This window comes from Grammomys surdaster, unplaced genomic scaffold, assembly GCF_004785775.1.
Source record: "Grammomys surdaster isolate TR1022 unplaced genomic scaffold, NIH_TR_1.0 254, whole genome shotgun sequence".
NCBI lineage: Eukaryota > Metazoa > Chordata > Mammalia > Rodentia > Muridae > Grammomys > Grammomys surdaster.
Window position 1 is genome coordinate 1,250,378 of NW_021604695.1, and position 25,674 is coordinate 1,276,051.

Consider the following 25,674-nt stretch of genomic DNA (forward strand, 5'->3'; position numbering starts at 1 on the left):
CAGGAGAACGTGAGCTGCCTCAACACTAGCCTGGTCATCCTGATGCTGGCCCGACGGAAAGAGCGGCTGCCCCTGTACCTGCGGCTACTACAGCGAATGGAGCACAGCAAGAAATACCCCGGCTTCCTGCTCAACAACTTCCACAACCTGCTGCGCTTTTGGCAGCAGCATTACCTGCACAAGGACAAGGACAGCACCTGCCTGGAGAATGTGAGTGCCCCAGCCCCAAGTGACAGTGGGAGGAGAGTAGCATGTGAACCCAAGTCCCTCCTGTGTGACACCAGGCACAGCCCAAGTCTTCCGTGCACTTCCCAACCCCTCTCACTCTTTACTCAGAGCTCCTGCATCAGCTTCTCATACTGGAAGGAGACAGTATCCATCTTGTTGAACCCAGACCGCCAGTCGCCCTCCGCCCTGGTCAGCTACATTGAGGAGCCCTACATGGACATAGATAGAGACTTCACTGAGGAGTGACCTTGAGCCGGGCTTCGAGAAGCTGCTGGGCCGGGGCGAGTGCAGTGAGCAAGAGCACACATGCCACGCACGCTGCCCACCCCTGTCCCTCTCTTGCCTCCCCAGTGCTCTGTCTACCCCGGGTGTTCAGGTGCAGGCTCAGTGGAAGGAACATCCTAGAAGCTCTTGTCTCCTGGGTCTGAGGGCCCAGGTCATAGGGGAGCCTGTGTCTTCACTGTCCCCAGGGTAAGGACAATGGCACCATGCCCACCTTTTCCCTCACAGTCCTGGAGCCCTGGCCTGCCAGAGAAAGGGAATATGGGAAACCATCTCTGTCTGAGCTCCTCCCATCAGTCCCGTGATGGAGAGGAAGATGCCCTGTGAGCCAAATCTCCCTGGCCTCAGGGCACCGACAGAGAGGCTCCTGAGCCCTGGGCAGGGGTGGGTATGGAGAATGCTGCCTTCCCCCTGGTCTGCCCATCTCCTCTTCCCTGACCTCCCTTGTCTCCCCTTAGCTCCTCTGGTTCTTTGCTCATTGGCCACTGTGTTCATCCTGGAGGGTCCCCAGAAGTGGGGGGGGGGGCCTTTTCTCTCCATCCCTTGGGGCATGGAGTGCCTGTGCCTGCCTGAGCCCAGACACAGGAGCCTGGCTGAGAGCTTACCCTTGGCTCCTCCTGTGTTGCCAGTTTATTAACAGCAAATAAACCGATTAAATGGAGACTATTAAAGAACTTTATTTTAAAGACTGATGTGGACCTGACTTTGTCCATGAGATTCTGATCCCAGCTCCCACAGCCCCAAGAAATAAGGACAGTGGCAGTGGCTGCAGATGTAGTGTTTATTTGGGGTTCCAGGGCTCAGGGAGGGTGGAGTGGCAGATGGAGAGACAACAGGATCACAGGGGTGGGGCATCCCTCTTCAGAGCCAGGGGTCACTCCTTGTGCTAAGAGATGAGAAAGAGGCTGAACTATATCCCCTGTGTCTCCCAACTTCAACACACCCAACACAGAGGAGAGCTGCCTTACCTTGGGGCCCAGGGCATCCCTGGACCTTGCCCGCAGCTTGTTAGCCTGGGTCTCTGCCATGTCTGCCCGCTCCTCAGCATCGTCTAGCTCGTGCTGGGCCTTGCGATACTTAGCCAGGTTGGTACTGGCCTGCTGCTCCTAGAGGCATATACAGGGCCTTGTTTCCCATTGGTAACTAAAATGGCCACCTGCTCCCATCCCCAGAAAGAAGCTGACTTCCCCTGGTCCTCCCTCCACTCTTCCTGTCACTAGCCTCCCCTTACTAGAACCCACACAGGAAAAAAAAAAAGTGGAGACCATCCTTCAAGAGGTGCCTGTGTGTCACCTGACCATCATACCTGGGCTGAAGAAAGAAACCATTCCCTTTTTAGTCCTTTCTGTAGCTCTGAGTGACCCATGCTGTAGCCATAGAACCCCCTGAGCTGAGAGGATGGACTGTGACCCTTGTTCAGCCTGCTGCAGATGCTTCCCTGGCTGCAAGCCCTGCAGCTAAAAGCCGCTCACCACCAGTGTCCTGCACAGTGCTGGATGCCTGGCCCCCAGTGTGCTCACCACCTCCTCAAACCACCAGTGTCCTGCACAGTGCTGGATGCCTGGCCCCCAGTGTGCTCACCGCCTCCTCAAACTGACGCTTGTAGCTCTTGACCTTGCTCTGCAGCTTGTCCACCAGGTCCTGCATGCGAGCCAGGTTCTTCCTGTCCTCCTCAGTCTGGACAAGCAAAAGGGCTCTCGGGATTTGCCTGGACTGGGTTAGCTCCCGTGCACCTCCTGGGGTGGACCCCACCACCCACCTGGTAAGCGAGCTCCTTGACCCGGCGCTCATGTTTGCGTACACCCTTGAGGGCCTCAGCATGCTTCTTCTGCTCCGCATCCAGCTCTGCCTCCAGCTCCCGCACCTGTGGGACAGGAGGAGGGTCACCTGCCAGCCTAGCCAACTCTAGCCTCAGCCTCAGGGTGCAAGGACTGGTAAGGCCGCACACACCTTGGCCTCCAACTTCTGCACTTGCTTCTTCCCGCCCCGGAGGGCGGCTTGCTCTGCTTCCTCCAGGCGCGCCTGCAGCTCGCGCACCGTCTGTTCCAGGGTCTTCTTCATCCGCTCCAGGTGTGCACTCGTGTCCTGCTCCTTTTTCAGCTCCTCGGCCATCATGGCTGCCTGGAGGGGAGGAAATAGCATAGTGGGGAGGAGGCAGGGGAAGTCCCTTTGTCCTCTGGACACAATCATCCCCAACCCTGACCCAGCCTCACATCAGTGATGGCCTTTTTGGCCTTCTCTTCCGCTTCCCGCCTCTCCTGCGCCGCCTCCTCCACCTCCCCACTCAGCTGGGCCAAGTCCACCTCCAGCTTCTTTTTCTGGTTCAGGAGGCCTGTGTTCTGAGGGGAGCAGAGCCTCAGCAGGCCGGCAGGGCTGCGCCCCAGCTCCAATCCTTGGAACATCTTTGGCCCGTACCCCACCTGCGAGTGCAGTAGGTTGAGGCGCTCTGTGGCCTCCAGCAGCTCCTGTTCGGCCAGCCTTCGGCTGCGCTCTCCCTGCTCCAGGGCAGCCCGAAGCTCTTCCAGCTCAGCTGCCAGCAGTGCAGCCCTGCGCTCGAGGGCCTGTCCCTGCTCGCGGAGCTCGGCAGCCAACCTCTGCTCCTCGTCACGCCCTGCTTGTTCCTCCTTGAGTTGAGCCTGCAGCAGCCTCGTGGCTGCCTGCGCCTCCATGGCCTGGCGGGTTGCGTGGCTTAGCTGTAGCTCCAGGTCATTGAGGTCCCCTTCCATCTTCTTCTTGAGACGCAGTGCTTCATTGCGGGCCCTGGTCTCTGCATCCAGGGAGGCCTGCAGGGACTCCACAGCCCGCTGGTGGTTGCGCCTGTAAGAAGGTAGCATGAAGGGCAAGCTTGGCCTACAGGAATGGAGTAGGTCAGGCATTACCTGTGGCATGCTCAGGGACCCACAGAGTTGGAAACCCGTTTGGAGGAGCAAATGAATTGGCTGTCTTCAAGCCCCTTATGACTTGCCAAAAAAAGTTCATTCAAGACTAAGAAGGACATGGGCTGAACTCTGGCCCTGACCATCTTGTAGAGGACCGCCTCAGGAATGGGAACACTCTAGTCCTGTGGCAGGGACAGCTAGTCTGTCCTGTGTGCCACCATAGGCACGACAAGACGGCTTTCCAGAGACCTCAGGTTAGTACACTCCTCATCCTTCTCCGCCAGCTTCCTGTCCACTTCTGCCTTGACCTGGGACAACTCCAACTGGATCCGCAGAGTCTTTGTCTCTTCCAGCTCCAGTGCCCCCTAGGGATATTGATCAAGCAGTGTGGAGTGAGGGGCCTTGGCAGGTATTTGGGGACCAATGAAGCCAGGGAGCCATGGAGCAGAGTCCACCCACCCATGACCAGCCCTGACCTCAGCCTCCTCCAGCGCAGCTTGCAGCTCACTCTTCTCTCCTTCCAGCGCCTTCTTGGCCTTCTCCAGTTCCTGGATGCTCTTCCCGCTGAGGCTGACTTGGTCTGTAAGGTCACTGATCTCCTCTGCAGGGTGAGTAGAGCACAGAGGACTCACGCTCACCTTTGCTCTGACCCAGGTTCCTTCCTTCACCCCAAGTGCAGAGTGACCCTCAAGTGCTCTGGGCCTCAGGTCCTACCCTGCAGATTCTTGTTCTCCCGCTTGAGCGTCTCCAGAGCCTCAAGCGCCTCCTCGTGGCTGTGCCTCAGCCGAAAGAGCTCGGTGCCCAGACCTCGAGCCTCCCGCTGTGCAGCCTCGAGCTCCCGCTGCATCTCCTCCTCCTGCCGCCTCCGCTCCTCCAGTGCCCGCTCCAGGTGACGCTGCTTCTTATCCAGGGCAGCAGCGGCTGAGGTGGCCCTCTCCAGCTCCAAGGTCACATCCTCCGACTCTGTCTGCAGCCGCAGCTTGGCCTTCTCCAGTGAGGAGCATTTGGCATTTGCGGCCTCTACACCTTCTTCTGCCTCCTGCAGCCGCAGGGCCAGCTTCTTCCTGGACCACAGACAAGCCAGGGTGGACTATGTACCAAGGGAACCTGGGGAAAGGACCCCAGAGTCCCCACTACCACACACTGAGCATACAGGCCCAGGCCCAAGTCTCTCCTGGGTCATGGTTGAGATTCCACGGGTACTCACTTGGCCTCTTCCAGCTCCTCCGTCCTTTGGATGGCGTCTGCCTCGTACTTACTCCTCCACTGGGCCACCTCAGCATTGGCTTTGGACAGCAGCCGCTGCAACTCAGCCTGAGCCTCGGACTCTTCCTCATGCTGCTCTCTGAGGAGGTCACAGTCGTGCCGCAGAGCCTGCACTGCATGAGCCAGCGCACCTTTGGCCTGTAGGGACACCAGTGGCCTCCGCATCAATCCAAGCTAATGGCGCCAGCGCCCACCTCTCTGCCCCACAATTGCCAGTGCCCGTCCACCTTGCTTTCTTCCTCCAACTGCCGCCGGAGTTCCTCCAGACTCTGAGCTGCTGAGGTCTTCCCACGGCTCAGCTGGCTGATCACAGACTCCTTCTCCTCGAGCAGGCGGCCCAGCTCCCCTGCAGGTGAAGGGGCCAGCAGGCCAGTCGGTTGAGGTGAACCACCCAGCCCCTACCTGGCATAGCCTAGCTCAACCCAGGCCTCACCATTCTCCGTCTGTAACCGGCCCCGCTGGGTGCTGGCGTCGGCCAGCTGCCGCTGAAGCTCCTCCACTTTGATCTTGGCCTCACTTAGCTGGTCCTCATAGGTCCGGCAGAGCTTTTCCGCACTGGCCTGGAACCCAGAGTCAGAGATCAAGACAAGTTTGTGCATCCAGGGGCAGGATGCAGGGGCTGCCAGTCAAGAGACTGGGACCTAGAAGACTAGGTATGAGACCAGAGATTCAAAGGAGACTAGAGTTCCAGGTTCAGGGTCTGGGTTCCTACTGTGGGCACAAATTGGGAGTCTCAGAACCCATCCCAAGGTCACTGAGTCAGTATTAGGTATTAGATCTGGGGACAGGTGTCAGGATTTGGGGGGGGGGTCAAAGTTGGGACAAGAGTGAGTGAGTGTTAGGTCAGGGGCTAAGTCTGAATTCAGGAGTCAAGAGCTAGAGTCACACTCCTGTTGGAAGGGCTGAGGTTTGGATGTGAACCCGAGCAACCTGAGAAATGAAAGGTTAGAGGTCAGGACTGCTGTGGGGCTGGGGTTAGACCCCAGGCTAAGCATCCAGGGGTCAGGAGGTCATGGCTGCTGTGGAGCATTGTTATGAAGTGACCAGAGGACAGAGGGTAGGGTCAGTGTAGAGTCAAAACTGAGGTAGGAAGGAGGCAGACCTTGCCACGGGCCAGAGTTTCCACGCTGGCCCCCAGGTCATCCACTTCCATGCGCAGCTCGCTCTTCTCCTTCTCCAGCTTCTGCCGGATCCGCTGCAGGCTGTCCACTTGCTCGCTCAGATCTGCAGCGCTGTCGGCCTGCTTGCGGCGCAGGGCAGCCACCGTGGCCTCGTGTCTCAGCACGGTCTCCTCCAGCTCCCGCCGCAGACGGCCCAACTCGGCCTCACGTTTGCGGCAACCCTCGCGCTGCCCCGCAGAGGCTCCGCCGGCCTCCTCCAGCCTCTCACTCAGCTCCTCCAGCTCCCGGGCTGCCTCAGCTCGCTGCTTTTCCACACGGGCGCGGGCTGCTCGCTCAGCCTCCAGCTCCTCCTCCAGCTCCTCAGCCCTCGCCTGGGGAGACCGTACCGACTCCGTGAGCCCCTGAACCCGGTCCACCCGGGGCTTTCCCCACTGCCACGGTGCACACCTGTAGCTCCTTGATCTTCTTCTGCAGCTGCACCCCCAGGAGCTGCTCGTCTTCCACCCGCAGGTTCAGCTGACTCAGCTCTGAATCCTTCCTGGGAGGATGTGGTGGGATGAGCCAGCCCTGCCTGCTCTCCACCTGCCCACCTCCTTCTGAGAGCTCCTAAGGAGCCTCGATCCTGCGTGTCTGCTGTCCTCAGCCCTGGCCCAGAGAGGGCAGGACATGACCTCTGCCCACAGCAACAGGGCTGAGAAGGATAGCCCATCAGGCTCAGAGACCCTGCCCACCCCACACCTACTTCTTCAGCTTCTCCTCCAACTGCTGCTTGTCTTGTGTGGTGTCTGTCACTGTCTCCTGCGTCAGCTTCAGGTCTCCTTCAAGTTTGCGCTTGGCACGTTCTGTGTCCATGCGAAGCTTCTTCTCTTGCTCCAGGGAGCACTCCAGCTGTGAGGTAGAGAGAGGAGGGCTCAGCTTCGAGCAAGCCAGCGTAACCGTCGCCACCCGACAGCCCCCCAAGAGACTCCAACTCACATCCTCTATTTGCTGCTCCAACCGGATCTTGGCCTTGGCCAGCGCACTCACACGGTCCTCTTCAGCCTGTAGGTCCCCCAGAGCCTGCTGGTGAGCCTCTTGCAATGCCTTCTTCTCCTTAGTCAGGCGGACCACGGATTCATCCAGAGCAGCCATCTCCTCTGTCAGGTTCTTCACCTGTGTCAAGGCCCGATTTCACCGTGAGGACATTGTTCCCCATAGGCTGGTCTGAGCAGCCATCTCTTCCCAGCTAGCTGCAGGATACAGGCAGGCCACTGTACTGAGCCTCCACCATTCCTACCTACAGGTTTGATCTCCTCCTTGAGCTGGGTAAAGGATTCATGGCTGAAGGCTCATACCCAAGCACAATGCCTGGCTCAGAATAAAACACCAGTGGGTGGCCACCATTTACAATATCAACAGGTATTCTGAGGACTGTGTCCTAGTTACAGCCTTATGTGTGGCACCCGAGCGGCCTTATGTTTCCTCTTCGATGTAAGAGTCACTACTCACAACGCAGACAACCACAGGTTTCTGTGATGGAAGATTTGCAGTTCCGAAAAGTCGCCCCCTCCAACAAGCTTTCAGTCCAGGACAAATGATGATTCCTAGCCTTTATTAAGCACCTATTGTGTGCAGGGTTCTGTAGCATATGCTTAGCAAAGGCTAGGTACACCCAAACCCTTAGTCACCCCAATGAGATAAGTGCCAGTACCCCCACTTGACAGACCAGAAAATGGAGGCTCTTACGAGGCCCCTCTCAAGCTACATGGCAGGGCCCATGCAGAGCCAGAGGGAACCCTACAGCTGTCTAACACAAAAACTGGCCCTCCAGCTCAGGCCCTTCCCACACCTTATTCTCAGTGGCTTGTTTCTCTTTCTCAGCCTTGGCCAGTGTCAGCTCCAGGTCATCAATGTCCTTCTTGAGCTCCGTGCATTCGTCCTCCAGCTTGCGCCTGCGGGCGGCCAGGTCAGCGTTCACCTCCTCCTCATCCTCCAGCCGCTCATTCAGCTCCTTCACCTTCGCCTCCAGCTGCACTTTGGACTTGATCAGCAAGTGGCAGCGCTCCTCTGCATCCGCTAGGTTGTCCTGCTCCTGAGGAGATGTGGAGGAACAGTTAAAGAGCCATTGGTAGTGGGGGACCAGGGCCAGCCCTGAGGAAGAAAGGCTACTTGTCCATGCAAAGGCAACTCCAATGAAGCAAATGGCAATTTAATTTGATAGATGAGGAGCTAGCACACCTAACACTCTGCTGGGTTCTGGGAACTGTTGCAGGGGACACACAGAAACAGAAATGGCACTGGTAAAAATTAACATTAGCTACGATGCAGGCGACCTAGGAAGCCTAAACAAAGCTCTAGGAGAAAAGCCCCACTGTGCAGTCGCTCACCATCCGAGAGATGGTGTGGTTGGGTGCAAGCCCAACCCTACCCAGCAGGGGGCAGCACCAACAACCACTTCAGAAGCGGTTTCCTCACTGCCTGCTGCATAACCTCCCAGGCTTGCTGGGGGGTTTTATAACCATCATGTCTGTATCTTCCCCAGGACCATCTCCAGCATCAACCTAGGGCTGGCATCCAAGTGACATTCAAAACCTATGCTGAGTAGGGGCTGGGGAGACAGCTCAGTGGTTAAGAGCACTGGCTGCTCTTCCAGAGGACCAGGGTTCAAGTCCCAGCACCCACATGGCAGCTCACACTGTCTGTAATTCCAGTTCCAGGGGATGTGACCCCCTCACACAGACATGCATATAGACAAAAAACAATGCACATAGAATTTAAAATAGCTATGCTGGGGAGTTTCCAGACTTTGACCACTGCCCTCTAGGTGTGACCCTGTTGTAGATTTGTGTGTCCCTGAACCAGAAAAGGGAGCAAGGTTATATTTTCAGGGAAATCAAAGATAGGGGAGGTATGACTCCCCTGTAGCTTTGGGTTTAGGACATATGGATAAAGGCCTTCAGGGAAGGCTGGGCAGACGTTGAGCCCCTAGGTCTCCTCTCCTGGGCATTTCAAGAGTAGAAAGACAACACAAAAGGTCCAAATGCCCATGCCCCAGGGCTGCCCTGGCCATCTGGCTCCAGGGTTTCATTGGCCACCTGAGCCCCTGTCCCACTCACTGCCTGCAGCTGCAGGGCCAGGTCATTCTTCTCCTGAGTGACACTGACTTGAGTCTCCTCTAGTTCCTGCCGCTTGGCCTCAGCCGTAGCCAGGGCCCCTCGCAGGCCTCGCAGCTCTGCCCGCAGTGCTGCAAGCTCCTCCTCTGCCTGTGCTGAGCGCAGCAATGGCTTCATCTTGAAGAAGAGCTTCATCCAGGACCAGTTCTTGACGGCATTGAAGGCCCGGATGTTCCACTGGATGGTGAACAGGGCATCCCTAGGGAGAGACAGCTTGTGAGGCAGCTGGCTCTGCCCCTTCAGGAGCTGTGTCCTCTCCATGGTCTTCCTAGCAGCCCTCCAGAGCAGGGGAGTCTGGGGAGCAGCCCCAGATCCACCTCCCAGGCAAGGTTCATAACCTCCAAATGTCCAGGTGGCCTCTCAAGTGTCTGCAGGCAGCTTGGCTACTAGCCCCGTGGTCAGATTGCTTGACTCAGGCCCTCCCTGTTGAGCACACCCACCTGAGAGGGCTGTCTTCTACTTAAACCAAGAGAGTAATAAATAAATCATGGTTCAGAGTCTGGGCAACACTGAATGCTGTTACTCTTCAGGCCATACTCTGGACACGCAGAGGACAGAGGCTATTCTCACCCAAACTTTAAAACTGTTATTTTTAGTGTGCATGTGCGTGTTCATATGTAAGTACACCAAAATATGTATGTGGAGGTCAGAAGATATGTGGAGGTCAGATTTGTCTTTCCACCATGTAGGTCCTGGGGATTGAACTTAAGGTATCAGGCAGGGCAGCAGATGCCTTTACCTACTGAGCCATTGCTCTGGCCCTCACCCCAATGTTAAGGTGTAAAATCCGAGGCTAGGTGACATGACCCAGAACCTCACCCCAACCAGCCATGAGTGGGGGGGGGGAGCAACCTAGGCAACATGGCAGCGGGGAGAGCCCTTCAAGTCCTGGGGCAGTGGTCACGCCTCCTTCCCACCCTCTTTGTCCATCCCTCACCCCGCAGCTACCTTCCTCCTAGCATGCGCTGGTACTCCAGGCGCATGAGGCGGCCCCGGCTCCGAGCCTGCAGCAGAGTCAGCACCTTAGCCAGACGCTGGTCCCGGAGCTCCTCCAGAATGCCTAAAAGCCCAGCCTTGAAGAACACCTAAGAGTAGGGGCATAGCCAAGTGGGATCTCTGTCCAGTGTGACCACGTGCACCCAGGTTACGCCCTAACTCCAGTACACCCTAACCTTGGTGTGGCCAAACTGATACTGAGTGTGGTCAATGTCCAGGGAGCCCAGCAGCTTCTCTGTGGCCTTCCTGCTGTCCACAAAGGTGTCATCTGGGATGGCACTGGGGTTCAGGATTCGGTACCTAGGAGTTCAAGAAGAAGCTGCAATGGACAGGACAGGGTACAGGCCACTAACCATGGGGAGCCAGGAGTGGTAGCAAGAGAATTGTGATTGCCTGACTCTCAGAGTTGAGGTTCCAAAGGGACATATGCCGCACAAGATGGCAAGGGAGAGAGTGTTACCACACTGCGGAAAACAGCACGTTCTGTACAAATTTCAGCAGAGGGGCCAGACGTGTGAAATATACCTGAAATCCCAGCATTTGAGAGGCAGACGCTGGAAGATCTTTGAGGCCAGCTTGGTTAACTGGCCTGACCCTGTCTCAAAAGTGGGCTTGGTGGCTTAAGGGCATTTTAATGAGTTTGTGAATAGAAGTGGTTTTTATAAAGAACACGTGGTACTTTTGTGATTTCTTAAATACAAAAAAATAAAACAAAGCAGTGCTGTACTGTCCCATATCACAAAATAAAGACACATCTGAGAATCCTATTCAGAGGGAACAAGGATTCCTAGCATGTCCACGTGCCTGGACGTTTACACACATGTGCACATGTGGCCATGTAGTGAAAGGAAAGCCCCAGAGACAGGGCAGGCCCCTTCACTAGGGAACTCATCAAGCTGAAGGTGTGGGTCATTGGGCTACCGTGATTTTACAGACAGAAAAGAACAGTGCTGGGTGTGATGGATAGCAGAGGCAGAAGGATCAAGAGTTGTTGAATGCCATGTGTGGTTTGCCTGCAAGTATGTACTCTTGGAGACCAGTAGAGGGTGCCAAAGTCCCTGCAACTGGAGTCACATACTGCTGGATGTATGGTTTTAAGTCACCACGTGGGTGCTAACAACTGAATTTGAGTCCTCTGTAAGAGCTAATGGTCTTCACCACTAGGTCAGATCTCCAGTTCAGGGTTAGTTTTAAATGTATGTGTACAGGCACAAGCACACATGCATATGGGGGCCAGAAGAGGGCCTCAGGGCTATCCTCATGAATTCAGTCTACCTCCTTTGACACAGGTTGCCTGGAACACATCAGTTAGACTGCACTGGGTGGCCTGGGATCTCAGAGCGCCTCCCCTGGGATAATGACTGCACACCACCCTGCCTAGCATTTTATGTGGGTTCTGGGACTAAATCCCAGGTCCTCATGCTTCAAGGCAAGCCCTGTAGTGAGCCATCCACCAAATCTCAGGAGTTTGTTTTTTGGGTTTATAACCTAGGCTGCCTTAGAACATACTATGTAGCCTAGGCTGTCCTCACACACACTCCTAGTCATCCTCCTGCCCAGGCTCCTTACTGCTAGGATTATAGAAGCCCATGAGTATTGAGAGTTTGAGGTTAGCCTAGGCTACACAGCAATACCCTGTTTTGAAACAAAAGACGAAGACGATGCAGACTCACAGGGACCATTCCCTAGGCTGATAATGACATGAAAAGCAAATCCACAAGCTCTCTGCACACACACACAGTATCTGTATAGATATCTAATATATAAAGGACATGTGGATGACTCCTGTTACTCGTAGAAGGGGACGTAACTGAGGACACTTGTAGTTTAACAAACAGAACCCACCAAGGGAAGTGGAAGGGAGCTGATGGCGTTGCCGGAGCACTCACTGCCTGTCAAGCATCACTCGAGGTCCTCCTTTGGGCCACACAAACCCATATTTAATCCTCAAATCTATATTCTCTCTCATCTGCTCACCTGAGTTCCAGAATAATAAATCTAACCCCACACCTACCTTCTTTTCTAGGACATCTGCCGGAGGCATTTCTAACTGCACAAGTTCAAACCCACTATGTACCCAATCTAAACATCCTGCCTTATCGCTCAGTAAATCTACTATCCAGTAGCTCAGGCATGAGACTTGGGAGTAAGCACAGGCTAACCCTTTCTTATCCTGTACCCTAGTAATTGGCAAAGCCAGCAGCCTCTGCCTCCACATTTACCTCAAGTCTATTCACCTCTTTCCTTAACCTAGTTCCAGACTGAGACATCTCCTCAGGGGACTGGAACCACTCTTTGTCCCTCCCAGGCCCTCAGGCCCCACCTAGTGTAAGAGCAGTGGGAGGAAGCCAAAGCAGCCAGGACCCACCGCTGCCTGAAGTCAGCATACAGCAGTCTGTTGGGGAACCCTTGGCGGCAAATCCGGATCCCCTCCAAGACCCCGTTACAACGTAGCTGGTGTAGCACCAAGAAGGAATCCATGACCCCTGGATGTGGTGGGAATGGAAGAAGTGGTTAGAAATGCAAGGACACGCCTTTAGGTCCCTACCCTTACTTAGAGACTGAGCAAACCCTGCTTGGGGAGAGTCTAAGATGCTTCCGATGCCCCCATCCTGGCCAGCCCGGGGACACCACCTGGAGTCTTGTTCTCGTTGGGGACGATACAACGGACAAAGTGGGGCTGTGTGGCCCTCAGGTTGGTCATGAGCTTGTTGAGGTTCTCCTGGAAGTGGGGAGAACAAGGAGAGGCACAGGAGGGGCAGAGAACCAGAATTGGATGCCGCAATGAATAGGGACCAGAGGGGACTGAGCAGAGGAGCCCAAATGCTCCTTATAACACCTGCCCCACCCCATCCACCTCCCTCCCATGACTCCTCCTTCCCCCAGCCCTACCCAGGCAGCATGGGGGCAGGCAGCAGCACAGACTTGCTGTGATGTTCACATGGAAAGGAGCTAAACATCACTGCAAGTCTTAACAGCTGCCCACCCAAGACACAGGGACGGCAGGGAGCAAGGAGGGCGTGGCAGTCTGCAGAGGGTGGGGCAGCCTGCAGAGGGCAGGGCAGCCTGCAGGGGGCGGGGCAGCCTGCAGAGGGTCAGGGCTGCTGGGGCCCCAATCTGGACCTCACCTTGTGAAGCTGAGACACCGTCTGAAATGATGCTGCTTTCTTGCGCTTCTCTTTCACCCCAGACTTGGGGGGCTCGGCTACGAGAGATAATGAGAACTGGTTATGCCAGCGAACATGACTCTGTGGCTCCCCAGAAATGGCCAGCTTGTCCCTCAGTACTCACTGGAGCAAGAACCTGCATAGTTCTCATAGAGGGTGGCCAAGAGCCTATTCTGTGACTTTTGGAAGATGGGTACCACTGTCTCATTGAGGGGGTCCTTGTTTTTCTCTAGCCAGCCCACGATGCTATAAGGTACCTACAAAGAAAAGTGTTGACCCAAGTGGTGACCCTGAGTAGGGAGAGAGGACAGCGGTTAAGTATAGAGCTCCAGTGAGCACCTACCACGCCTGCGTAGTGGACCACCTCGAAGTGAGCCTGGTACTTGCGTTTCTTGTCTGGGCGAGGCTGCTGGAAATTAGGTGACTTCCCAGAGTGATTGTCATAAAGCTTGGCCCTGAAGCTTGCATCTGAAGCCTTGGGGAACATGCACTCCTCCTCCAGGATGGACAGAATGCCCAGAGGCTGGGAATAGGAAGCAAGATTGAAGGTCCAGGCTAGACCATGCTGACTGGGCCCTTAGACTTCTGTTCTGTTAGAGGGAGTCTAACTCCCTCCGGGAGCTGTTTCAGATCCATAAGCCAGCCGTGCATAGGAGAAGTCAGGCATGTGTGTATACCCAGGAACCCACCTTCTAGGAGAGAAGAGTTTGCGGCTTGACTTCCGGTCTATGTGTTTAGAATAGACTGGCATCTTTGTGCCCCATTAACTAACATCCATGGCTCACATGTACACTTTTTTTTTTTTAAAGCCAATTGAGTCTACATTTTGGTATCTACACTCATTAGAAATGGGGATACTACATTTTACTAAATCTATGGGTTTTTTTTATAAGTAAATACTTATGTTTTTAAATGTTTCCTTGTATGTATATGTATGTGCCTCCATGAGTTTATGTGCCCATGGAGGCCAGAGGAAACTAGATCCCTTGAAACTGAGGTTACATGCGGCTATGACTTGCTTGTTGTGGGTGCTAGGAACTGACCAGATCTTCAAGAGCAGTCAGTGCTCTTAACTCCTAAGCCATCTCTCCAGCCCCAAACCTCCACTTCTTAACTGAATTGGAATAGTGATTCACTTCAGTGCTTATTTAATAGACAAAAACAAAACAAAACATCAACCACCTAAATGCCCAGCAGCCAGAAACTGAGAGTCACCTGCTGCATGGCCTGTTCTGGCTTTTCCACAGTATTAACAATGCATGTTCAAAGGGAAAAACACTACAAATTATGACTATATCCATAAAAAAATGTACATGCTGAGCTGGCAAGATGATTCAGTGGGAAAAGACACATGTCACCAAGACTGATAACCTGAATTCCATCCCCAGGACCCATGAGGCAGAAGGAGAAAAATGACTCCTGAATTGTCACCTGACCCCATACATGCCATGGTACATGCTTACCAACACATCACCAACATATCAGTCCACAAAGCGAATAAATACATGTAACGATTAAAAAAAAAGAAAAAGAAACACATGCCTGGGGCAAAGCATCTCACTAGTTCAAGGCACAGGCTGTAGGAGGCTCAGAGGGAGTCTCCCCCCCCACACACACACACACTTTATTTCCAGTGTTTCCAATTTCTTTTTCCATTCTTCATGCAGGGGGAGAAAGCATATGCAATGCGTTACAATCCAGTAAACATTGTCCTCAAGTGAGTTCTGTACAGGGACCTGGTGAATGGTAGCGCTGCCCACAACACTGGCCTGTCCATATCACACTCGTGACACCATTCGCCTATACCCACATGTTCCCCTGCACACCCACGTGCACAGCCACGCAGCCACATTCCTACTCACACACTCACTTCAATCACAACCACACATTGATACGCCGCTGATACAGGCCTGCCCGCACGCATGCGCAACTCCTGGCAGCATTCCCACGCTACGCCTAACCTTCTCGATGAGGTCGATGCAAGGCTGGAGGTCAAGGCCGAAATCGATGAAGACCCAGTCGATGCCCTCCCGCTTGTACTCCTCCTGCTCCAGCACGAACATGTGTTGGTTGAAGAACTGCTGGAGCTTCTCATTGGTGAAGTTGATGCACAGCTGCTCGAAGCTGTTAAACTACGGGTGGCAGAGCCCCAGTCAGCAGACTCCTTGTGGATGAGGACTGGAGGATGGGGAGGGAGGGATGCGGGGGGGGAGGGGAAGCGGGGCTGTGGTCCCCCACACCCACCCATCAGCCTCTGCCTTAGATAGGACCGTGCAGTGGTTGAGTGCTCTTCTCACCTCAAAGATCTCAAAACCAGCGATGTCCAGGACCCCAATAAAGAACTGTCGGGGGAGCTTTGTGTCCAGGGTCTGATTGATTCGAGATACCAGCCATCGGAACAACCGGTCATAGGTAGCCTTAGCCAGGGCCCCCACAGCAAATACCACCTGTGGATGCAGGGAGGCAGGGTCGGGTAGGACCTGGCAAGAGACAGATCCTGGCTCAGCTGTCCCTGAACTAGCCTTTGCAGCCTTCTTACCTGCTCCACACTCTGGCCCTTGGTAACGTACTCGTTTCCCACACGAACCCGGGGGTGCAGAAGACCTTTGAGGAGGTCTCCACTGCTGACACCCATCAGGTAGGAAGCCTTGTCGGCACCTGGCAGGGAACATCGCTTGGATAAGGAAGAGAGAGGTCAACATGGGCACTTGGGTGTGTGTGTGTCAGGGATCTGTTGTCACAGTGTAGGGGTTTGAAGAGGAAGGTTAGGAGGAATCAGGGCCTGCAGACTGCCCCCTTCAGGAGGGTCCGGTCAGACTGAGGTTAGAGGTCCTCACTCTCAGTGCCGTCTGCCTCAGCCTGTTCCTCTCTCTGCTTCTGTTTGAACTTCATGTTGCCGAAGTGCAGGAGGGCACCCACGATCTTATAGCAGGCACATTTCTCATCCACGCTGAAGCCCAGGATATCCATTGCATGCTGACGTAGGAGGAACAAAGCAGGCTCAGAGAGGTGTGGGTCCTTGAGAGTCTTGCCAAGGACCTCCCCACTCATCCCATTACCCAGTGCACATGCTCACACACTCCCAAACCATGAGAATCCAGTTTGGTGCCATCTCCCACCCCACCCCCGTTCCCCCCATGGAGCGTACATCAGTGGCAATAAGTTCCTCCCCGTCATCCATGTTATCCACGGTGGTGACCCCCTGGCTGCAGAAGTGGTAGTCATAGGGGTTCATGGACAGGAGCAGCATGTCTGTTGACAGGGAGCCCCAGGAAGTGAGTCAGGCTGAATTCTCAGCCTGACTTCCCTCTCCTATCCCACCAGGAAGCCCGAGGACAGAGGTCTCTCACTACAAAAGTCTTGAGCCTTTCCCAGGGCTTCTCTGTAACCTGACCTTCTGGTCCCTATAATCCATACATGGGGCTTTTGGTTTGTTCCATCATTTACTTTTATTTATTTGGTCTTCTGAGACAGGTTCTGTGTAGCCCACGCTGGCAGTAATTCACGACCCTCTTATCTCAGCTCCTGAGACCTGGAACTACAGGCATGGCCCACTGGCTGCTTCTTTTTTACAGTTGTGTGAATTTGGAAAGACAACGTGTGTGAGTGTATGACTGTGTGTGTGTCTGTGTGAGTGTGCAAGTGCACATGCACGTGTGTGTGCATGCGTGTGTGTGTGTTTTCAGGATGAACCCCTATGACTACCACTGTGCCTCCTAGATAAGTGTTCTTTATCACTGAGTTGTACTTAGTTTTTTCCAAATTTTATTTTATTCATTAACATATTTATTTGCATATTTATTATATTTTGTTTAGACCAGTTTCTCTACATAGCCCTGGCTATACTGGAACTATGTAGACTAGGCTAGCTTCAAATTCAAGAGCTCTGCTTGCCTCTGCTTCTTGAGTACTAAGATTAAAGTTTCCCAGTCCCTTTTAATTTTTAAAGTTCATATGCATGTCCAAACATGAGTCCCTTTCTTTATGGTTCTCTGGGGAATGACCCTCAGTCCAGAAGACTCCCTCATCCTTTGACCACTGCTCACAGTCGTCTCTCTACCCCAGATCCTGAGCTGGATACCACGACAAGGGGGGGGACCATGCATTGCCTTCAAAGGGCTTTCAAAAGTGAGAGTGGATATAGATTACCACTGGGTTCCCTTGGTGCTAGGGTTGGGGTTCTAGTCTCAGGATGGACAGCTACAGTCTTGGCAGGACAGTGGAACAAAGAGGCCTGTTTTCCCTAGCACAGAAACACACATGCATGTGCACGTGCACACACGCCACCACTGCTGCCACCACACCCTCAGTAAAAACCACTACCAAAAAGTAAGTCAAAAACAAAAAAGAGGGCTTAGTGATAATCAGAAGCAGTAGGAAGAAGAGACTGGGTACAAACAGGCTGTGTGTTTCCAGGAGAGTGAAGGTATCCTAACCTACCCCTCTGCAGAAAGGGTGAACAGCCATCCCAGGCAGTATCTTTGGGATCTGACCTCCCATCCTGACCCTTACCCTGCAGCTCCGGCTTTTTCCCGGAGAGGATCTGGTAGTAGACATGGTAACCACGTTCACCGGGCAGCTGGAAGATCACTCGAGACTTTTCCAGGAGATCTACAGAAAGGGAGTGCTAGCCTACTATCTCTTTACTTTCCCAGGGCAAAGACCCCAGTATGGTGCAGGGATAGAAAAGCAGCAAGAGAAGCAAGGCATGTGTGGAGGCCCTGTGTCTGTGCACAGTCAGGCCTTCACTGGAAAGTGCCTTCCCAGGACCTATGTCACTGTGGGACCTGTGTCTGTGGGAGACCCTGGTGTCTTCCTTCATTGCTCTCCACCTTATCTATTGAGGCAGAAGTCTCTCAATTGAACCCAGAGCTCACCGATGAAGCTATCGCACTATGCAGCTTGCTTTAAGACTCCATGCCTCTTGCCTCCCCCCACCCCCCAGGCTGGGATTACGAGTGGGCCTCCAGAGTTTACATAGCTTCTGGGGCGTCTGAATTCTGGTCCTTGTAAAGCACAGCAAGGACTTTACTCATAAGTCCCCTTCCCAGCCCCTCAGAGGAGGCTTAGAAGCAGGGGCAGGAAATGGTCAACTTTAGACCATAGACAGAACAGGAGAGTAGAGACCAGGGGGCCAGTATGATGGGTAAGGTTAACTCAAGTGGGAAACTGGTCGGAGATGAAGAGAAATGGCCAGAGCAGAAAGAAGCCAAAGGATTTGTTCGGTTCAGCCTCTATCCCTCCTCCGACACCTCCCCTACCCTCTCCCAGACTTACAGCTATCAATGTCTGCAGAGGCCAGCTTCCCAGTGGGACCAAAGTGGATGCGGATGAACTTGCCCTGCAGTGGAGGGACCACGCCACCCTCAGTCCTGTGGAGGGTTCCTTCCACCAGTGCCCTCCTGGATTCTGACTCTTTTCCCCCAAGCCCCCAGCCACATACTTCCCGACTGAGCCCACTCACAAAACGGGAGGAGTTGTCATTCCTCAGAGTCTTGGCGTTGCCGAAAGCCTCCATGGCAGGGTTAGCCTCGATGATTTGATCCTCAAGGGTGCCCTGGGGGCAGCAGAAATGAGGGGCCAGAGCAGCCCATGGAATCTCTGGTCTTAAGGAGAAGTGGGCATCCCAGGACCCCATAAATGCTGCTTGCCCCACAGCTGGCCCTATACTTACCCCAGTCTTTGTTGCCAGAAATTGCTGGAGGAAGAAGGAAAGTGTCAGAGGGTGTGAGGTCTTTCAGAGGAAGGGCAAGGGCACTGGGATGGTGGTCAGTGGGGCAGTGTATGTTAGGCACCTAAATATTTAGTAATGTTAATGGTAACATTCTCCCCTGGAGCACTCTATACACCTGGCTCTCCCGGACTGATTAGCTGGGAGATGCTAGACAGGCAAAGCAAGCATCATCTTGAGGGCTTGAGGCAGGGGGGCAGCACTGGGGTCTCCTGTCTCTGCCTTCTCAGGGATCTCTTCATTGTCCACATTTGCACAAGGAGCCTGACTAGAGTCCTCTCTCATTAGTGGCCTGCCAAAGCTGCTCCTTCTCTAGAAAGACCTCCCTGATCTTTGATAGTGCAGCAACTTCTGCCCACTCTGCCCCTTCCTCCCCCAACCTCCCTGGCAGCCCCTTCACACCTTCCCTGTCCTACACTAGCTGTGTCTTCAGCATTGCATACTTTCAGCATTGTGTACGGACTGCTACCCAAAACAGCCCTTCCGGCTTCGTGTGATGAGCTGTCAGAGCAAGGAGCCGAGACAGAAGGCGATGCCCTTCTCTCTAACCCGAGGGACATACTGCCCAGAGTTCACACTCCTTCCTCCCTCCTAGCTTCAGCCTTCCCCAGCTTTCCATTTGCTCCGCCCCCTCTAACCTTTCTGCTCAGATGCCAAGAGCCTGGGCAGAAGAGAAAGAAAAGAGGGTTCTGGAGATGGTAAACACATTACTAGGGACTTTGTGGTCACTCATTCAGTTATTGACTTCCAGGGAGCCCAAAGACTTAATTAAGAATGCCCCAGATACAATGCTGAGAAGAGGGGGAGGGGCCCCTGCCCTCCCTGTGCAACTTACCTACTGCTTTTGTTCAAGACTGTCTGGCCAGGCTAGCTAAATCTGAGCTTGAGGGGAGGGAGTTAGTACTGCTTTTAAGTTCTCAAATCCTGTGAGTGACCTTCTGCTGCCCCTGAATCCCCCTACTCCCCCACCCCATGGCTTGGCTCCAGGATCAGAACCCCTTCCTATGCAGGTACTTCCTTGTCCCAGCCCTTCCAGTTGTGTTCCTGCCAGCTTCAGGCTCTGTCTCCTTTTCCTTTTATAGGGTTACCCTACTTGTCTACAGCATCCTCAAAGGCCTTTCAGGGCTTGAGAAATAATGGGAGAGGAAGGGAAGAAAGAATCTCAAAAAGTCAACAGAAAACAAAAACCATGGCTGCAACCAAAAAAAAACCAAAACAAACAAAATCCAAAATCTAGACAATCAAGTGAGGAAATGGGGAAAGGAGGGAACAAAAGACAAAAACCCAAAACAAACAACAAACGGAAAAAGAAGAAGAAAGAAAACACAGCAAGAAGAAAAAAACAGAAAAAGAATTGCCCCAGAATAAAGCAAGGCTCAACAGGACCAGGAGTGTAGGTTGTGCAGAGAAAGCCCGGGTCTCCACATCGGTGTAGATGTGTGGGGGTTAGCCGAAGCCACAGAGCTCTCGACAGCTGGCCTGTGGGCCAGGGATGGGAGAATCACGTTAAAACCAGCAAAAAGCACTATGCCTCCATTGCTTAAGAAGTTTCAAAAAAATCTTAATCAAAACCATGGGCCATGCAACTGTCGAGAATTCCCAGTGCCCTCAGCTCTGGGTAATTAACGTCTCTGGATCAGCCTGCTCCTCTCATTGGGAGCAGGTAACAGACCTCAAAAGAACGTGGCCCAAGAAAATAATCACTTCCAGATAAAAGCACCCTACTTAGTAAACTCTTTAAAAATGATGAAGGTCACAATGAAAAAGTCACACACACACACACATTCAGGAGCAGTGATGTGGTTCCTGTCTGTGTGGTGCAGCGGAGAGCTGCAGCCAGTCTGGCTCAGGCCTACCTAACACAGTGATTGAGGTGGCCATGGGTTTTCTGGTCGAGCCTTGCTCAGGCCAGAGTCTCACACCAAGGTAGGAGGCTCAGGCAGGGCTGGGGACTCTGGGAGGTTGCAATTTTAAAAAGAAAGAAAGAAAGGAAAAAAAAAAGAAAAGAAAAACAGCGGGAAGCAGTGGGGTTGGTGCCCAGGTGGGCAAATCTTACTGCCTTCTTGCCCGGCCCGTCTCCCAGGGCAGCGACGATGGCAAAGTACTGAATGACCCGCTTGGTGTTAACCGTCTTACCGGCCCCCGACTCTCCCCTTGGACAACACAAACATCAGTCACTAAAGCCCATTTGTCTCTAATCCTCCCAGCCCCCAAACTTCAACCCTCCCCCACCATCTCTCTTCCCAACTCAATGTTCCCAGATCCAAACTCCCAGGTACAGACTAATCTGTGAGATGACAATGCCAACATACCACTGAAAACTGAGTACTAACTTAGCTCCTGGTGCCAATCCAAGTACCCTACCTCCATCAGAAGACCCCCGGGGGGTAGACCATGATCATCTTATGGATAAAGAATTGAGCCTCAGAAGCTCTGGGCCTGCTTCTGCTCTGTGCAAGGTTCACACTTAGACATACTTAACTGTTGGTAATTTTGTGTGGCAGGTTAGGTTGTTCTGTTTGTATTGGTGAGGTTCACCAACCCAAAGGCACACAGCAAGAAATGGAAATGTGAATGCCTGAATCCAGCTTTGTCTGGCTTCAGGGGGCTTGTTCTTAATAACCTACAGTTGTGTGTGTGTATCCATGTGTGCATTTGCATGTATTGACCTGACTGGACATGAACTTGATACATATGAAATGGATCCCTTTCCCATGAAGGCTAAGGAGGGGTGAGATACAGAGATGAGAAGGAAGGGAAGAGGACCTATATAGACTCTCCGAAGAATCAAGATTCTCAGATCTCAGGAGAGATGGCAAGGAGCTTGGGATCACTCCCGTGTTTGAATATCTGCTTTCTGCCCCCCACGAATAAAAGGGGTCAGGGAGGACTTTGGCTCCAGGAGGTAAAGGCCCTGACCTAAGCACTTTGGATCCAACTGTGAGAATTAACTTTGGTTCCACTACCACTACCATCAAATGGTCAGCACTCGACACTTGATGGCCAGAGCCCCACTCACGTGATCAGCATAGACTGGTTCTCTCGGTCTAGAGAAAGGAGAGAGAGCAAACGTGTTAGCCAGATACGGGACTAACCATAGGTGGACTGCCTGGATCATCTAAGGCCCAGTCACAGTTCCCACCACCCAAACGCCCAGTGAGAAACACCAAGTAGGACTTCCGAACGAAAAAGGCGGAATAGCTAGGGTAGTAAATACCAAAGGAGGGGCATGATGAAGGGAAGGGGAGGGGAAAGGAAGGGAGGGGGTCCTAACCGGAAGCCACCCTGAGCTGAGGAGTGGTGAGGGAGGTGGTGAGGGAGGTGGCTCTTACTCCGGAGCATGTCGTTGTAGGCGTTATCTGCCACTGCATATATATGAGGCGGGGCCTCGGAGCGGCGCTTGCCCTTGTAGGCAGCCACCACAGAAGCGGTGTAGACCGGGAGCCATTTGTATGGGTTAATGGTAACACAGAAGAGGCCCGAGTATGTCTGAGGAGACAGAGTTCACAGTTGGAGCTTTTGGGAAGTGGGAAGAGATGTCTAAGTTCCCATTCCCAGGCCCACTGTGACCCCTGCAATATTCAAGAAGCCTCCAGATATGCCATGCACAGCCCTTTCTTCTGTTCCAACCTGAGCCCCAGGAAACGACTGACCGACCCCCATAACCCTTTGCCGACCCTTCGGAAGTGCCAAGTAGCCAGACAGGCCCCACACACGGCCTTAGCTCTGCTTCCAGAACCCTAGACATCACTCAGTCATCGCTCTAGGCCACACCCTCATTCACCTACAGTTTGTTCCTCTAGCCCTCTCCTTTGCCACTCTTAAGTTTGCTCTTCCAGCCCTCCTCCAGCCTAGTCATTCCCTCGGGGCCCCTGGTTCTTCCCTTAGACCCGCCCCATTAGTGGCCCCGCCCACCGCTGAGCTGTGCCTGCCCAGGGCTCACGTAGATCATCCAGCGAGCATATCGCTGGCGCAGGTTGTGCAGCACTGCAGCCTCATTGAGGTGCGTCATCATGGCCATGTCCTCCAGTAAGTCGAAGCGGGGTGGGTTCATAGGTTGCATCTCCGTTTCACGCACTGTCAGCACCTTCGGAGGAGATGTGTCACGTGTTGAGGAACAGAGATGGGCCAACTGACCTTTCTCTCCTCCGCACACACTGTCATGCCCCATTCGGCTTCATTCAGTCTGTGGACCCAGCTGGCCAGGAGATGCACCCAGGGTCAGAGGGGCTAATCTCAGGAAGGGGAAGCTCAACCTTCTGGTCTTTGGTCTCCACAGTGACTCGGCCTCCAGTAGCTTCAGTCTTGACCTCAGCCTCGACATAGGCATCCTGTTCATCAGGTACCCAGACCCGCTTCTTGCCTGAGTTGCAAAATAAAAAATAAAAAATAAAATAATCAGACTTTGAGAGGGCCTCCAAGTGTCCTATGGGATTTCTACACTTAAGCAATAATCCACACCCCCTCCCACTCGCAGACCTCACTGGGGGCCCTTTTGCCAGGACATAGACATTCAGTGCAGACTCATCCAAACCCAGGGCAGAGATGGTTCCTAAAGATCTCAAATGAGCTGACTGGAATAACAGTCTACACTCCACACCTGGGTTCAGCTCCCTGCCACCTGGGAAGCCTTCCTTCTCTCTGGGCCCGTCTCCTCAAATGCAAAGGCCATTAAGAAGTTGCAGGTAGGGCTGGGCGGTGGTGGCGCATGCCTTTAATCCCAGCACTTGGGAGGCAGAGGCAGGCGGATTTCTGAGTTCGAGGCCAGCCTGGTCTACAGAGTGAGTTCCAGGACAGCCAGGGCTACTCAGAGAAACCCTGTCTCGAGGAAAAAAAAAAAAAAAGAAGAAGTTGCAGGTAGGGCATCCCTTCAGTCTGAGGCTCCTAACTCTCAGGTGGGTTGTACCTTCCCTATGTCACTGAAGGCTTGGACACAGCTGGGCAGGAGATGTCCCTTGTGTCCTCTGCTCATTCCTCACTGGTCAGCTCACTCAAGAGCTTCGAGGGCCCACATTTTTATGTGATAAAATGTGGACTCGTGCGGGACAGCAAGTTCTGTTCCCTGCCCCCCACAGTCACTAGCCGTGTTCCTTGGTCAGAACTATTCATATACTAAGGCTCCAACCCAGGCTCCTTAATTGATTAATTAACTTAAAATAAAATGCTGGAAGGAAATCCTCTATTCTGCATGCAAAGAGAACAGTTAAGATAACAATAGCAGGATGTCAGATCAAGCCAGAGGCGCCTCTCCATTCTTCAGAGACAGGTTCTTACTTTGTAGCTCTGTCTGACCTCCAGGCAGAGATCCACCTACCTCTGCCTGCTGAGTGCAGATGTTAAAGATGTGCGCCCCCCCTCGTCCAGTTAAGCACTATACATTTTGAGCACAGTGCTGTGTACAACTCCAGGTGTTGCCTACCACTGAATCTGGCTCTACTTCAGTTCCCACCTCCCCAGATTATTGAGAAGATACACAGAAAATCATCGGCTCTGGGTGAGACACATCGTAAGCCCCAGACACGCATTGCCTATGTTATTATTGTACTATGAGCCAATCAAGTCATAAATAGTAGTCTTTATTCCTGTCCCCAATCAACAGTGGCTTTAGCTCCGCAGAAAGCACTAAAAATAAGTTCAGCACAGGTTTTGTGGACTTGGAGGCCACCTGCACACATCAGTCTCATGTCAAAGGTCCCAGGTTCCAGCCCGAGTCTCCACAGAGACTTCAGGAACAAGGTGACATTGTCTCATTTTACAGAAGAACAAACCAAGCCTTGCTTCTGGCCACACAAGCATACTCACATGGTCTCTGTGATTTTAGCCAGAGGCACTGAGAAACTGAGGGGAAGACCCAGGTATGAGGCCACAGAGCCCCTGTCATATCAAGCAGCATGTCTGCTCTCCTCACTCCTAGTCTGAATCCATTGGGCTTCTCCATGGCTGTGTCCCTCTCTGCTCTCACTTACCATCCCATGGGACAGTGTGCACCTTCATCATTTCCTGGTAGCCCTGGCGGAGGTAGCAGGCTGATTCTCCAAGTTCATTCATATCCATCATGGTGTTGCGAGGCGAACGAGGAGGACCTGAAAATTGGAGCGGTGATTCAAGGCAGTCCTAGGTAGCAGGCCCTGCAAGATAGCAAGCACAGGAAACTCAGGGACTGGGACCCACACTGGGGTATGATCCTCTAACCCACAGGCTTGATAGAGGGTGAGTCCCTGGGTGAGCCTGCAACCACACACCTCCAGACACAAGAACATCCTCTGCTATAGGTACTGAGGTCCTGGGCCCACCCATGGGTGCTTTCCTGCCTTCCCTCCAGCTCCAAACCTAGCCCTGGTCACCCACCCTCAGCCCTGATCACCCACCTGGCACCACGGTGAGGGCAGGGAGCGCTGCTACCCCCTTTTATTGCCGTTGTCAAGGTCAGCAAAGGAGAGCTATGTCAGCAATCTCCACGTGTCACAGCCCCCCCAGCCTGGCCACAGGACACAAAAGGCAAATTCCCTTTTATCTCCTCTAGCTCAGCCCCTGGGCTATTTTTACCTCCCATTGTCAGGGGATCACAAAGGCGGAGAGAGACAGTCACTCAGTCAGGAAGCTGGGATTCAGAGTGACAGGGACCTGGACAAGGCAGTGAGGCACTCAGGAGTGGAAACTGAGTCACAGGGAGTCTCCTACATGCAGAAAAAAGACATACACTTCCAGAAGGAAAGAGCAAAGAGACCAGGGAAGGCAGCCATAGAATGCCCACTGTGGCCATTGATGTCAGTTCTCTTCATACACTTAGGAGGAGTGGAGTCCAGAGGAAGGCAGCACCAGCCATGTGTCAAAGGTCAGCAGTCACAGACA

At 53.4% G+C, this 25,674-nt stretch overlaps 2 protein-coding genes across 3 annotated transcripts in view; one reads left to right on the top strand and one right to left on the bottom strand.

The window, feature by feature from the left end:
* The window catches only part of Trpc4ap (transient receptor potential cation channel subfamily C member 4 associated protein), a 66,289-nt gene extending 65,091 nt beyond the window's left edge, over window positions 1–1,198 (top strand). For both annotated transcript variants that reach the window (XM_028775274.1, XM_028775275.1), the window contains exons 18-19: window positions 4–210; window positions 337–1,198. In XM_028775274.1, the coding sequence (XP_028631107.1) occupies window positions 4–210; window positions 337–474 (345 nt within the window). In that variant the 3' untranslated portion in view covers window positions 475–1,198. The remainder of the gene's footprint in view (window positions 1–3; window positions 211–336) is intronic.
* Window positions 1,172–25,238, bottom strand: Myh7b (myosin heavy chain 7B). The gene is made up of 42 exons (XM_028775273.1): window positions 25,191–25,238; window positions 24,789–24,950; window positions 23,079–23,185; window positions 22,766–22,909; window positions 22,155–22,311; window positions 21,842–21,869; window positions 20,879–20,975; window positions 18,766–18,789; window positions 18,556–18,648; window positions 18,369–18,432; window positions 17,604–17,702; window positions 16,240–16,343; window positions 15,929–16,067; window positions 15,631–15,749; window positions 15,389–15,538; window positions 15,053–15,223; window positions 13,435–13,614; window positions 13,216–13,348; window positions 13,053–13,129; window positions 12,559–12,646; window positions 12,293–12,410; window positions 10,101–10,224; window positions 9,877–10,013; window positions 8,872–9,127; window positions 7,605–7,847; window positions 6,752–6,928; window positions 6,519–6,664; window positions 6,224–6,314; window positions 5,758–6,147; window positions 5,089–5,215; window positions 4,883–5,001; window positions 4,597–4,793; window positions 4,104–4,453; window positions 3,866–3,990; window positions 3,639–3,754; window positions 2,931–3,327; window positions 2,724–2,849; window positions 2,461–2,631; window positions 2,270–2,374; window positions 2,092–2,187; window positions 1,479–1,616; window positions 1,172–1,396 (listed from the first exon to the last, which is right to left on the bottom strand). The coding sequence occupies exons 2-42, from the start codon at window positions 24,877–24,879 to the stop codon at window positions 1,385–1,387; spliced, it is 5,826 nt and encodes a 1,941-aa protein (XP_028631106.1). The 5' UTR covers window positions 24,880–24,950; window positions 25,191–25,238; the 3' UTR covers window positions 1,172–1,384.
* Window positions 25,239–25,674: the final 436 nt, after the last annotated feature.